Genomic DNA, 15060 nt, shown 5'->3' on the forward strand with positions numbered 1-15060 from the left:
GCGATACCTAGTTCCTAATTTCAATATGAATTGTCCGGAGTCGGAACGGGTAGAACTGAGTCGATTAACAATACTTTCTTTGCAGCTTGAATATTTCCCAGACCCATTTAACACATTTATAGCAGGTTATGGCAACATAACGTAAGACCTACCATATCAAATGTAATATCTTTTTAAGACTTTTTTAAGGTATTAAATGCAGATTTGTAAATTCAAGACTTTTAGCCGTTTATCAGGCAAGTGACTATTTTTGGAAAATTTCCTCAGACATTAAATATGGGGCCAATCCTGTGCCTCCGTAAGGTCCAGAACCATGTTGGTTTTTATAACATCATACAGTCATTCAGAGAGATTTTATGGACATTTTGAAGCTGTCAGTGGTCAATAGGAGTGATTTTTGTCAGTTTATAACAATGTAAGAGTTATTTTATTGCATGTGTTTACTTTTTAGCAAGTAATGCTCAGATGTTTTATGGCAAGAGGAGGGAGATGATGATGTCCAATAACACACTAAGGTTGAAATTTTGAGTTTCAGGAGTATTTCAACGAATGTCCTATAAAGGGTTAAGAGTTTTTAAGACCCCTCAGGAACCCTGAATAAATTCCTGGTTTGGGTCTATATTAAGTGCCAGCACTGTGTGAATAGCCAATCAGATTAATCAAGTATAGGACAAAATACATTACAAATTACTTCTAAGAGCATGTTTTCTATAGTCCGTTCATATGTAATCCAACTAACACTACACATTGATTTTCAATCCTGCTCTGAATTCATGCCTATCTGCTGCAAAGGTCTGAGGCTTGAATCTTGCTTTTAAACACTTTCCTACTGGTTGTGTGAAATCAAACAAAGATAAACACGGCCTGCTGACAAAACCTGTCATAAAAGCCAATACAGAAAACTGATGGAAGATACTGTGAACTTGCCTTAGGAACTGTGTTAAACATAATTGGATGCTCATTTCACAAGATCTTTTCCAATGTCGGTTGTTTTAATCAATAGAGGTCTGTCTGTCTTAGATTATTATTAGAAAAGAATGTGAGGGCTAAGAATTTGAAGTGAGAATGGGAAAGTGAGAGAATATAGAAGAAAAGAAGAAGTGTCATTGTTAGAGAAATCAATTACGTTGATTCCCAATGTTCCTTCAAGCCAAAAAGCATGTCACTGATAAAAGAATAGGCAATATATTACATTATTCAGAGTCAGTATTATATTGGTCTTATTTCCAGCTTCTTAGAATTCATATGGAAGTTCTTTTCTTTTGATAGCAAAATAGAGTAAATTTTTATGATCACTTTAGGATTACTAAATAACTGCATGTATTGTATGTTTATCTCTGAAGACAGTGGTAAAAAGTGTTTCTTAACAGAACAAAAGACAGACAGCTTTACTCATCAACTCTGAGCACACTGAAAATAAAAAAAGGCTTTGTCATAACCTTGAAAATCTACCAACTTTCTCGAGAGGTTTGATGAACAAAAGAGACAGATTTAACAGGAGGTCAATCATCTTCAATCATCAATGGTAAAACCAACCATAACTCACAAACTCTCTTATGAATACTCGTCAAACTTTGTTATCAAGGGCTCAACTGAAATTAATGAATACCGCCAGAGATATAAACAGGATGTGAAAAGATATCCACAAGTGTGAAGATGTTCCAAGACGTACGCCATCATTACTGTGATGAAACACAGCGCGTATTTCTAATACGTATGTAATAATAAAGAAGAAGTCGTTCAGAGATTAAAAGAAGTTGAAGTATTTTTTTTAATATGTCAAGAACACTGAAAAGGATTTCTGTTTTGATTAAGAGGAAATTAAAAACCAGGAGCTGAAACCATAAAGAATGGATTGCGCCCCCTAATTGCAAAAGGGATTATACAGTGTTTATGCTGTTCTAAGGAGCTACTGAGAAAATATTTTGCAGTGAGTATATGCTGGTGTTAACATGCCCACAAAGTTGTGGGGCCTAAATCCAATTTGCCCTTGTTTTCCATCAAAGTTTCAGGTGTTTATCTGCATATCAGCATTGGATTGATCAATCATGATGATTAATGACATCTGTAGAAACTGCAGTGTGTTCTGCAGAGGTTACACTCTTGGATTGGTGCAGTGAATAATAAAACAGTCTGATTTCCATCATCACTTGTTACATTTCAGTATCCAGAGTTGTGAAAATAACATCATACTAATTTTACCCCTCTGATATCTGACTCTATATGTATGTTTGACATCAGTAGACACAAATTCAATATCATTCAAGCCTTATAAACTTGATGATTTGGAAAAGAGGGTGACACAGAAAGAGCCAGTGAATCAGAGGTGAGTTTACACACAGTTAACACTACCTTTCTACAGGTGTCAAGTGTACCAGCTGAACTGTAGAACACTTTGTAAAGATCTTAGGTGAAGTAGGCAGGTGTTGCAACCAGGCTAATCTACACAGAGGAAAAATGATGATTTTGTGCAAAATGTAAGAATATTCCTTAATTTACATCCATGCAAATGACACAAGCATAACATTGGCATGATTCTTGGCAGCAAATCCCATCATGTGAATTGCAAACCAACTGAAAAAGGCAATATTTGGAATCATTTGGACCAGTTTCGTATCTGCAAAAGTCTTACAAATTCAACTTTTGTGGATCTGGCCATAAGGACACTAACAGGTAGGGGGTTGTTTGTTTGGGATGACAAAGCAAAGCTATGATTTTTTTTCCCACTATAATAAAACAATCCTTAACCCATAAGACCCAAACATCCATCACCGACCAAAACCATCTACTGATCTAAACTGTTTAATACCTGTTAATCCACTAGTCCTATCAATACATGTAAATAATTGGTGTAAAATGCAGTTTTTCATCTTTTCATGGTCATCAGATATGACCCAACTGGACGTACAGAGGCTCCGTAGTTACCATGGAAACACCGTCATCTTCTACAACATTGACTCACCAGTAAAACCCATGGAGTTGGATCAATGACAGTGGATTGACACACTGGGTTTATGTTCAATTAAATAATAGATTTTACTCAAATGTCACTTTTTCTTCAGTTTTTTTTCGTTTTGATAACCTTTGAATTATTATCAGTGAATTAATATAGGAAATACATGATTTACACTGAAAAAAACTAAAAACAACGAGGAAAATACAATATCAAATGGAGATAAAACACTTAAGATAGGTTAAATACGGAGAAAAATTATTTGGGAACTGCCACAAAAGTACCACTGGGTCCTTTATGGGTTAAGAAAAAGAAATTACTTCATATCAGCCTTAGTGTCTGTCTGCTTTTAGTTGCTTCAAAACTATCTGACGTATGGTTGAGTATAAAGGAATTATACTTGTGCTGTAAGTTATTTTTGCATACAAGCAGGTGCATGCACAGGCAGTTTGCACATGTGAATACCTTTAAGTAGATGTGATCTGAGTTGTGTATAGTGGCTGGCTCACATCCAGATTTAATTGGAGTAAATAGTGTTTAGCAGCACCTTGTGCTCTGAGGGAAACAAACAGACGGTGATGAAGGCAGGTCAGGTATATACTGTCAGTGCACTGATGCTGTTTTCTCCACTGCTGGTCTGGCCCATTCAAACAATAATTACATCCATAACAAAAGACATGAATACCTAGCTTTCTTTTAGAGCTGCATGGATGAATGAGTGGGAGTGGACTGAAGTGTGATGTTTTTTGTGGGCATTTTTGTGTATGCATGTGTCTGTATGTGTTTGTGTGGGTGAGCAAGTGAGTTGGTGTGAAAAGCAAAGTACTCATGTTTTTTTTTATGTTAAATTATATGCTTTTAAAGACATTCAATAATAATTTATATATTTGCATATTGAGCTATTAGGATTATGTTTTAGCTGTGTTTGCATGTGTGTCCATGCCCTGTTTCTGTTTTATTTGTGTGAGAATAAGTGCACCAGAATGTAATTTTGTGTAGGGGCTTTCTGATCGACTGGTTCTACTGAAATTAATTTCATGAAAAGTCATCAATGCCTTCGCCTGCACAAACCTGTAAATTGATTCTGTGGGCAATACGGGAAGAGAGGAATATGTGTACGTGTCTGCATTGAAAAAAATGTGAAAGAGAAAGAACAGAATTTTATGAGAGTGACTGCACATGCCACTGCCACTGTTTTAGAGCGCCACTAAGCTTTTAAAGGGTTTATTAGAGCGTTCCATAGGGCTTTCCAAAATTGCTTTTGAAAAACAAATCTGTGACTTTGGGACTAATTGAACTTTATTGCCACTATAGATACAACTTAATAGAAGGCACAGCTTAGGGACAGAGATTGCAGTACGCTTTATCATGCAGAACATCAGTGTGGAACTGGTTAAGTTAATGCACTAAGTCTTGCAAACCTCCCCAGGAAAATGCAAAACACAATGAGCCACTTTGACAACAGCTTGAAGGAAGGTTTGTGAAGTTATGAATGTCTAGGTTTCAATCATTCGCTTCGCTACAGTAACTTAAAACAAATATTCACACAACACCTAAGACTCACAAACCAAACACACACAAGCACATACAAACCTCAGCTTTGATCTTGTTGTCTCCGAAGCAGAGATGCTGTAGGTACGCAGCAGCATTGGACTGCACTGATGGGAACTGGTGCTGTAACATCTGGATCACCTCTGGCAGCTCCGGATCTCTCCACCCAAACTCTCTGCAGAGCAAAAGGCAGAGATGCTTTGATTCCTTTAGTACTTTAACAAAACATTTCAGGGATACATAAGAGATTATCTGAAAGCCATCCAATAACATCATGCGTTGTCTCTATTGACACACCCAGAGCAATTCACTTATACTCTTATGATATATCAAAATGACAAAATGACAAAGTGTGAATGAGAAGGCTTCAGAAATGTTGTGGGTGAGGAGTTACATAAACTAGTCACTGATTTCCTTGTTTGCCAACTTGCTAAAAAGTCACTGAAATGATTAATAGTAAAGATGAAGCTTGGAGGTTAAACAGGTGCCATTGAAGAAATTTTGGTACAAACTGTATATATAAAAAAATAAGGAAACACCCATATGACATGAGTGAATCTGAAAACCTTACAATAACAAGACCAACTAGAAGCACTCGGAGAGTGCAGACCTCCGCCAAGGCTGATCAGTGGCCCCCCCCGTGAACCCCCCCACCCCCGATCACCACCAAAATTTAATCATTTCCTCCTTATCCCATTTCCAACAAACCCTGAAAATTTCATCCAAATCTGTCCATAACTTTTTGAGTTATGTTGCATACTAACGATCAGTGCCCCCCCCCGTGGGCCCCCCCACCCCCGATCACCACCAAAATTTAATCATTTCTTCCTTATCCCTTTCCAACAAACCCTGAAAATTTCATCCAAATCTGTCCATAACTTTTTGAGTTACGTTGCACACTAATGGACAGACAAACAAACAAACAAACAAGCAAACAAACAGACAAACAAACCCTGGCAAAAACATAACCTCCTTGGCGGAGGTAATAAGAGATCCAATAAATGTATAGCACATTAAGGCTGGGAAAAAACTCGATTTATTCAAAAAAATCAAACTTGTAGATCACATCGAGTTGAATTTTTAGAAAATCAATTTTCTTTTTGGGCAACATGGTGGTGCAGTGGATAGCACGCGTGCCTCACAGCAAGAAGGTCCTGGGTTCGATTCCACAGGGGTGGGACCTTTCTGTGTGGAGTTTGCATGTTCTCCCCGTGTCTGCATGGGTTCTCTCCAGGTACTCCGGCTTCCTCCCACCATCCAAAGACATGCACTGATAGGTTAATTGGTTAATCTAAATTGCCCATAGGTGTGAATGTGAGAGTGATTGTTTGTCTCTATATGTTCAGCCCTGCGATGAACTGACTAAATGTCCAGGGTGTACCCCGCCTTCGCCCGTAAATAGCTGGGATAGGCTCCAAGCGACCCCCATGACCCTAGTGAGGATAAAGCGGGTTCAGATAATGAATGATTTTCTTTTCATGCAAAAACTATAGGTATTTTGAATTCGTCAACAACATATCCTTCTGGGTTCCCGTAGTTCTGTGAGCTCGAACCCTCCCTCCCCTTCCTCCATGTGAATCACAGAGTCACAACACACAACATGGCAGAGACAGCCATCGGTAGAGAGCAGCTTATTCCCAAGAACGGTTCTATGACTTCCGTCGTTTGGAACTGGTTTTGATTCACGCCATCAGATATGGAACAGTCAAATCCTCGCTGTAAAATATGTGAGGGTGCATGGTGTCCCTTTGTTGAAAACAATGACTGCTTTTGCTTTTTTTTTTTTTTTTTTTTTTTTAAGTTTGTCTTAATGCACTTAAACTGAAAACAATAAAGTTAATGTTCTTTCAAAATATTTGCAGTCTGCACTTGTATTCTTTTAAGTAGGGGGATGATAATCAAATAGAAAATCAAGTTTTTCATAAGAAAACCTGAGATTTGTTTTTAGGCCATATTGCCCAGCACTAGCAAGTAGTATTTTTTCTATAGACTGTAGAGTACTGGGCAAAAGTGTCAGGCCACCTTTAGCTTTGATGTTTTTGCAGGGTTGAAATGAGCATACATATTTATTTCTCATTCTCTTTTCTTCAGTAAAATACAGGGAATATATGCACAGCTTTAAAAGACAAACAAAACTGGAGCTAAATGGGTTCTAAAGGTTAAAGTCACTATTTAGTGTAACCCCTGACCCCATGACAAGAAGCAGCACAAACAGTTAGAACCATCTGACATGTGCTGAATAAAACCTGATATTAAAAAATCATATTGTCACACTAAAAACTGCATCTTCAGTTTATAGAAGCTGTTTCTCCCTTCAGACTTTTGTCTTTACTGCTGTATATACTTCCCATATATCCAGATTGCATCTTTTTTTATTTTTGTTTTTATTTCTTTCAGTTCTGTTTTTATTGGTATTTTCCATGGTTCACATATTCACATAGCAATTCACCATTCTCATCCATTCATCTGAAAATTACAACTGAATCTCACAGCGATACGTCTGTGACTCCTCAGACAATACAAATAAGGATGATTGGTCCTCCTTCAGCAATTCCAAAGACGCAGTTTTTACAATACACAATTCAGAACTAAACTCCCAGAATAGGAATGCTGGGGTGCACATCTGTGATTTTAAAAAATAAAATAATAATAATTGAAAAAAAAACCCAAAAAACATCGATACAAAAGGGTTTAAAAGGAAAAAAAAGCCAGACTGCATTTTGAGAAATGTGTATGTGTGGTCATTATAACTTTACTAAACCAACAAATCTAATGTTGGCCTAATACATTTACGCAGTATTGTATGATGAACTCACAGTACAGCAGTATCTTCAGATAAACACATATGAAATAAAGTTTAATTGTGGTAGAGACCATGTCAATGATTGTAATATTTTGGGAATGTAGTAAAACTACAAACTGATACACGCACAGAAAAAGTTTCCAGTTTTTTTAATCTTTGAAAAAGAAGTAAAAAGATTTGCAGAGCACAGCACTACTACAGCCTGCATGCTGTCTGCAATGTGAGTGGTGTGAGTTATGTTCTATACTTTCTGCCATTAGGAGTTTATACTCCTATGAGTGCACTGGACAAAGTGAAATAAATGTTTTGTCCCTTGGTAATACCCAGGAAATGGTCTCCTTTATTGTATTATCCCCTGATAATTGTTTTGCTACGGTTCCCCAAATGAGGAAATTATGAGTGTGCGAGAAAGTGTGGGCGACTGAGTGTGTGTGTGCACGCGCAAAGATATGTCTCCGCATCAACTGTAATATTTTCTCCTGTAACTATATGACTTGTTTCTGTGTTAGTTCTTTTTTGTCTTTCTTCTTACTGCTCTCAGAAAACTGTCAACTTTCAATGCGATCTGAAGACACCGATGTTAAAATGTCACCCGCAATTGATTGTGGTGTTTGAAAATTGATTTAGTTGTTTCTTGTTCGTGCTCATCGTTGTGTGCCAAAATGCCCATCAAGCTATTGTGAAAACATTGGTTATTTTCCCGCCCAGCTCAGCGGCAGCAGACATGAAAAATGTGGTAATATGGGACAATTGACCTGCATGCCGAGTCAAAATTGATGAGGTGGATAATTGTGTGAGGATGTGTGTCTGAAGTTTTCACCAGAAAATGAGCCTCGACACAGAGCTCTCATCTCTGTCGGATCAACTGAATGCGGTCTATGAAACATCTGTGAAAAGCAGAGTGTTCACAGGGATAACCATGGCTCTCGAAGATAAAGCAAGCTCCAGCGTGGACGGCTCTTTATCTGCCGAATGATAAGTGTTCATTCAGCCAGAAAGCAGGACTGAAGGAGGGAGGTAGAGGAGAGATAGAGAGAGGGAGGAAAGGGAGGGATTCCCAAGGCATTTAGGGGATTTAGGAGGAGAGACCCTCAAACAACGCTTCTTAAATCACACAGCCAGATAGCATCAGGGCAGTTTGTTTGTTTATGTGTGTGTATTTGTGCGAGTGTGTGGCAAGATTAAGATAGGATCATGACGTGTGTTTATGTGGACACAATTGCCTGTGTGCCTGTTTGTCTCTGTGTGAGTTTGAGTCTCTGAGTGTGTGTGTGCATGCACTTGCAAGTCTATTCATATTCATCTGTGTCTGTACTTCAGTGTATATATGTATGTATGTAACTGTGTTAATGTGCATGAGTGTGTGTGTGTGTGTGTGTGTGTCATCCATCCTCTACTGCCTCCCAGCTCTGTCAGTGTAGTTAATAGAAAGCAGAGTGATCTGCTGATAAGATAAGCATCATGGCTCGCCATTAATTAAAAACCCCTGGTAGGGAGAGAGACAGAGACAGAGGAACAGTGCAGGGAAGAAAAAGGGGGAGACTGGGAGAAACACTGAGCGAGAATCTGAACGAGGAGAGTAAGTAAGGAAACTGTATAGGATCTGATGCAAACTGTGGTGCAACAAAAACATGGAGAAATGAAAAAAAAAAAAAAAGGACAGAGACAAGGAGAACAGCCCTCAGATGACATGCCAGTCATGTCCACACAGGTGCTAATGAGAGCTACAGCCTGCTAGACACACTGCCAGGTGACAAGCCAATGATGTGAAACAGCAGGATGCAAACAGAGAGAGAGAAATACAGCACGCAAAAGGGAGGACTAATCAAAGAAGCACTGCCAACAAAACTGCAGGGTTCACACTAAATACCCACACAGCTTTTGAGGAATTTGCAATATGCTTGCCACTTAAGTACTATATTCTCTATGGAACTTTATTATTTGTATGTCATGGTAAAAATCCTCATGTGCAAATTTGTCAGTTTGTTGCCATTTTTAACTGGGCTACACATACACACCAGGCTGTAAGAAATTAGGCAGCACTATAGCCACACAAACTTCTGTGTTCCTGGTTAGATGGGTTACACTTATTTCCTAAGGCATGCGGAGGCGTGATGCAGCGAAAAACTTTCAATGGAAGCACTAGGTATGGTTGCATAGCAGTGTGACATACTGAGAATAAAGGCAGGTGGCAAGGGGGTTGGTGAGAACGGGAGGTGTAGGCAGAGATCGAATGATATAACTGGGACAGAGGAAAAGATTGTTGTGTGATGGTAGGGCTTTGATGCAGGCACACACACACACACACACACACACACACACACACACACACAAGATGGAGGCAAAAAGTGATAGAAGCATACTACACATGAAAATACAAGGATTATCAAAGGGTTTTGGTCTTTTTATAAAACTTCTCTTCATCTCCTTCTCTTTTCATGTCCAGACAGCTGGACTTCAATCTGAAATTCCAACGTGATACAGATTGCCGTGCCCAAACATAGACACAAGGTTAGAAAATAAGGGTCATCTACATACAGCAAATACAGCGAAGTGGACATTAAAACAAACATGCACACACAGACACAAACACTGATGCCTCCTGTTTAACAATGCTGATTTTCGCAGAGAGCAGCTGATTGCTGTGAATAATTTTCAGGTGCGCTGCCTGATATAGGCAGGTTGAAGGTTAGGGTGGAGGCATGTGTGACAAGAACATTTTCATTTTGTTGCATCATTCATCGCTGTGTTCCCAGTATCCTTGAACCTGCAAGTGTGGATGGAGGAAATAAGACATGCAGTTTCAATATGAAGTAACAAAATTGATTTGAGACATATTCCCTCAGTGGTGATTAAACATATTTTTTAGCCAAACTTGTACTGATTACCAACCTTGTTTCTAATAAATTAACCTGTATTCCAAATTCAGCATGAAAATTATGGCTATAGACAGAACTAATGCAATGCTGTGTGAATATGTAATACGTAATAGTAAAACTACTTAGTAATAATGTAAAAAAAAATACATTTATAGCATACAGAAGTTGTATGTTTATCTAATTGTCTAGCTTTGATACACTATTCCAGAAACTAGGGGTGCGTAATTTGGGTCTCCCAGCCCCAAATCACATCCATCAAAGGACCCACAATGCATCTGGACTGACAGCTCCACACAGGATGCGTGTCCCGCTGGCGTTAATCTGATTGGACAAGGCCTGTCATGTCTGTTAACTGATTGGAGGGTCAGGGATGGACGGACCGGCACTGTGCATACCAAAGCAGATGCTAATTAGGACCTAAACATCAATCTTCATCACTGGTTTGACGTGGAGAGGAGACAGGGACAGGGAGAGGGAAGGAGACAAAGCTGGAGGTAGTGACAGAGACTATATTCAATGTCGATAATGTATATAAAGGCAGAGAGAGGCAGGATGAGAAAGTAGAAAGAGGGGAGAAAAAAAAAAACTGACTTAAATTTGTCCAGTAAATTTGAAGGAGCTGAATGAGACGTTGACTTTGACAGAGGTGCTACTTTCTCAAATATTGACTCTAAAATAAACCAAATATGTTCTGCCATTTCCAACCTTTCCTCTCTCACTGCTATCCCTCTATTTGTTTTACTTTGGTCAATGATGTTATTACAAAATGTTTGAATTGTTAAAGGTTCAGTGTATAAAGTGCCTTTATCAGAGCCAGTGTTTGTTTTGTCTGTTCTGAAGTTTAGTTGACAATAATTGTGGTCCACAGTGAAATGTTATAGACCAGAGGTGCCAAACTCATTTTAGTTCAGGGGCCACATACAGCCCAATATGATCTCAAGTGGGATGGATCTGTAAAAGGATCACACACTCTATAAATAACATCAAATCCACACTATTCTCTATGTTTAAGGATGAAAAAAAGTAAAATTACATTATGAAAATGTTTACACCTACAAAATATCCTTTAAAAAATGTGAACATGAACCACCATAAACAACATGAAATGTCTTAAGAAAAATAAGTGCAATTTTAATAATATCAGTCTACAAATGTGCATAACAACTTTCAGATTAAAGTGGATCTTCAGAGACACAAAACATTTAGTAACAGAGATATTATTAAAATTGCACTTTCTTGTCCTAAGACATTCTAGACATTCTTCACAAATTCATCCCACGGGCCAGATTGGACCCTTTAGTGGATCAATTTTGGCCCACAGGCCATATGTTTGACACCCCTGTTATAGACTGATGCCACCTGGGATACTGTAGAAACATGACAGTAATCATAAATGTTTATTTTAAATTCTAAGTTAAAGCTGCACTGTTTTACAGTTTTTGGCATTATTAAGCAAAAATCCCATCATTACCCTTCAGTAAAAGTGATAACAGGAAACAAGAATTCATCCTACTTCTGTGGAGTAGCTGTAGAGAATCCACCTTATGATGCCGACCTTTGTTAATCACAGGTGTTTTCTGACAGGTAAGGGGTGAAATATGTGATTGACAGCTGTAATTGCTGATTTTTGATCCGATTCAATCAGACGTTACTCGCTGCTCTATTAAGTGGCATCTGTGCTTCGACAGAAACATGGAAAAGTGTCGTCTTTTTTCCACAGTAATGTGAAATCGCATCAGGTAGTCTACATTTACAGTTGTGCTCATAAGTTTACATACCCGAGCAGAATTTATGATTCTTTGGCCATTTTTCAGAGAATATGAATGATAATAAAAAACTTTTATTTCACTTGTGGCTAGTGGTTGGGTGAAGCCATTTATTGTCAAACAAATGTGTTTGCTCTTTTTAACTCATACTGACAACAGAAACTATCCAAATGACCCTGATCAAAAGTTTACATACCCCAGTTCTTAATACCCTATATTGGCCCCTTTAACATCACTGACAGCTTGAAGTCTTTTGTGGAAGTTGTGGATGAGGCACTTTATTTTCTCAGATGGTAAAGCTACCCATTCTTCTTGGAAAAACATCTTCAATTCCTTTAAAATTTTGGGTTTTCTTGCATGAACTGCATCTTTCAGACCTCCCCAAAGTGGCTCAATGATACTGAGGTCAGGAGACTGAGATGGCCACGCCTTCACCTTCACTTTTTTCTGCTGTAGCCAATGACAGGTCGACTTGGCCTAGTGTTTTGGGTCATTGTCATGTTGGAACATCCAAGAATGTCCCGTGCACATTCTGTCAGGGTATGTAATCTTATGAGCACAACTGTATAGTTAGTCTTATGATTCAGACCAAAATGACTCTAGTGTTTTCTCCCTGATTTCAACTCCTACAGCATTACCAAAAGCACAGATATTCTATCTTTCAACTATATACATATCTAACATAAACATAAATCGGTATTATAGTCAATTCCTGCAATTAGATCACTTTAAATCCTCCGAAATTGTACACATTGAATCTTTAAGTATACATAATGGGTGCATGTAGGAGTAGAAATATGGCTCAGGGAACATTTTATAGTCCTGCCCACAGAATTGGAGTTCTTGCAAATTTGCATGCATGTGTGCAAGCTTCCCTTTCTGTCCTCAGGTAAGGCCAATTAGTAACGGTGAAATCAATACAAAAAGAAGACTTCAGCAATTCCACAGATAACAGCAGTCAGAGTAAGACACAGGTGAAGATGCACAAACATTGACTCTAAGTGCAGAAGTCTGGTCTCTTTAATTAAAAAGTGCAACTTAATTTAGATACTATCCAGGAAAATTGCCAATGCTGTTGATATACCTTCCTCGCAACTGCTTATATAGTAAGTTTCTCCTTGGCAAACACATGATATAACAGAAATCTTTCAAAAGTTTCACTAAATTAGAAATGTGTTTTGCATGTATTAGTAAGAACATGGAATATATAATGACACCCCTTTGAAAATACTTGCTAAGTAAATTTCTGTCAGTGGGATGTGTTCAAAAACCACCTCCAGAATGGCACATACAGACGCGGAAAAAATTACTAGACCACCCTTGTTTTCTTCAATTTCTTGTTCATTTTAATGCCTGGTACAACTAAATATACATTTGTTTGGACAAATATAACGATAACAACAAATTTAGCTCATAACAGTTTAATTTCAGAGCTGATATCTAACCATTTTCCATGGTTTTCTTGATAATAACCAAAATCAATTCAGTTCTTACATCAAATATCTATGGCATTGTACTGCCAAAAACAGCACTTTTAGGCAGTCCATATTTACTTTTCTGTCTGTTTTGGTCACATGATCCACACAGGAGTTAGTACTTGATTACATAACCATTGTTTTTGATGACTTTTGATGGTCTTATTTTTTTCTGTGACTATAAATGGCATTTACCTTGAACTTACTTGAGAAAAATAAATACAAATTTAATCAACGGAGTGGTATCCATGCCATGGGCTTTCTTTGTTATTCGATGTAGATTCAGCGTACATGTCCCCTCAAAGCATAGCGTGTTTTGTACGTGCCCTTTTCTTAAACTAAAAATATATATGAGGATCACGGTTGCCAAAGAAAATGGGATCAATGAAAGTGGGAGAAAAGAAAGAGAAGGGGGGAGGGCGTTGCTCATAATACTTGGGCAGACCGATGCATAGATGATCGAGAGTAGCATGAAACCAGTCTGGAAATAAACAGTTGTACAAAAAAAAAAGTCTGCAGTGAGTCAGCTGCAATGAAAACACCTCTTTTTCTGTCACTATCCTCCTACTATTATGCTCCCCAGTTACTGATGGGCAAATGGAAATGACTCTAGTAATCACAGAAAACCTCTCTCCATGCAAATAGAAAAGTGAGCTAGCAGGATTGATTCCACACAGAAGGTAAATCAGAAAGAGAAAGCCAGACATGAAAAGTAGAGGAGAGGAGACTTGGAGGAGCCATGAATAAGAGCATGAGTAGAATTTGTTGCAGAGAGCACTAAGGGGAGAAATGATGAATCTAAGGATAGAGGAAGAGTAGATCGCTTCTTTTCTTCAGCTCATCACTCCAGTATGAGCACCCAGAGAGGCCACATGTTACTTTCACCATCTTCTACTCCTTCTTTTGTCTGCACCTATCACCCTCCGGTTTTATTTTTTGTTTTTTTGCCCTCCCCCTTCCATCTGGAGCCCATGCTGCAACCACACAGACAAAGGGACAAATCAATACTCTTTCTATGTGGCATCTTCCAGCTGGGAATAGGAGGCTCAGGAGGTTGAATAAATGTGAAAAAAAGACTGATTGAGAGGGATGAGAGGTGTTGAATTAGACAATGGTGGAGGAAGAGTTGCTGATGAAATGCACCCTATGTCTGGCAGGATCAAAAAGAACTTCTGAAATCCTGCCATATTTTGATTTTACATTATATTGAATTACTGCACAGTGCACTCTTAGACATTTATGCCAAAAAAATAAGTGCAGTCTTTGTCTAATCAGTGTGAAGACAAGGTAGCAGTATATAAATAAAAAACTACTCACACTGATTGGCAAAATAATTACGGTTCTTCACTGAACAGTGAGTAGCCCAAAATTTCTTTGATGAGGTTAAAAATCTTCTTCTGCTTTGTCGTTATTGGACCAGTAAAAAAACTCAGATTTTTAAGTAGAAGTGCACTTCATCTACAGTTCTTGTACAAGTCTTGAGTTAGTAGGAGGAAAGATTATGCAAAGTATATCAAATCCAAGAAACTCACATAACGATATGGTGTTTTTGTCTTGAGTGTTTCTGTGGATGTTGTCTTCTCTTTCATTGCTCCAAAGTCCACAGAACTACGTGTTTGGCTAAATATTTGAA

General features: G+C 38.2%; 1 protein-coding gene across 1 annotated transcript in view; it reads right to left on the bottom strand.

The window, feature by feature from the left end:
- The window catches only part of ctnnd2a (catenin (cadherin-associated protein), delta 2a), a 327752-nt gene that overhangs the window by 116692 nt on the left and 196000 nt on the right, over positions 1-15060 (bottom strand). The window contains exon 13 of the mRNA XM_030123463.1: positions 4547-4679. Coding sequence (XP_029979323.1) covers positions 4547-4679 — 133 coding nt within the window. The remainder of the gene's footprint in view (positions 1-4546; positions 4680-15060) is intronic.

This window comes from Sphaeramia orbicularis, chromosome 20 (assembly GCF_902148855.1).
Source record: "Sphaeramia orbicularis chromosome 20, fSphaOr1.1, whole genome shotgun sequence".
NCBI classification, from domain to species: Eukaryota; Metazoa; Chordata; class Actinopteri; order Kurtiformes; family Apogonidae; genus Sphaeramia; species Sphaeramia orbicularis.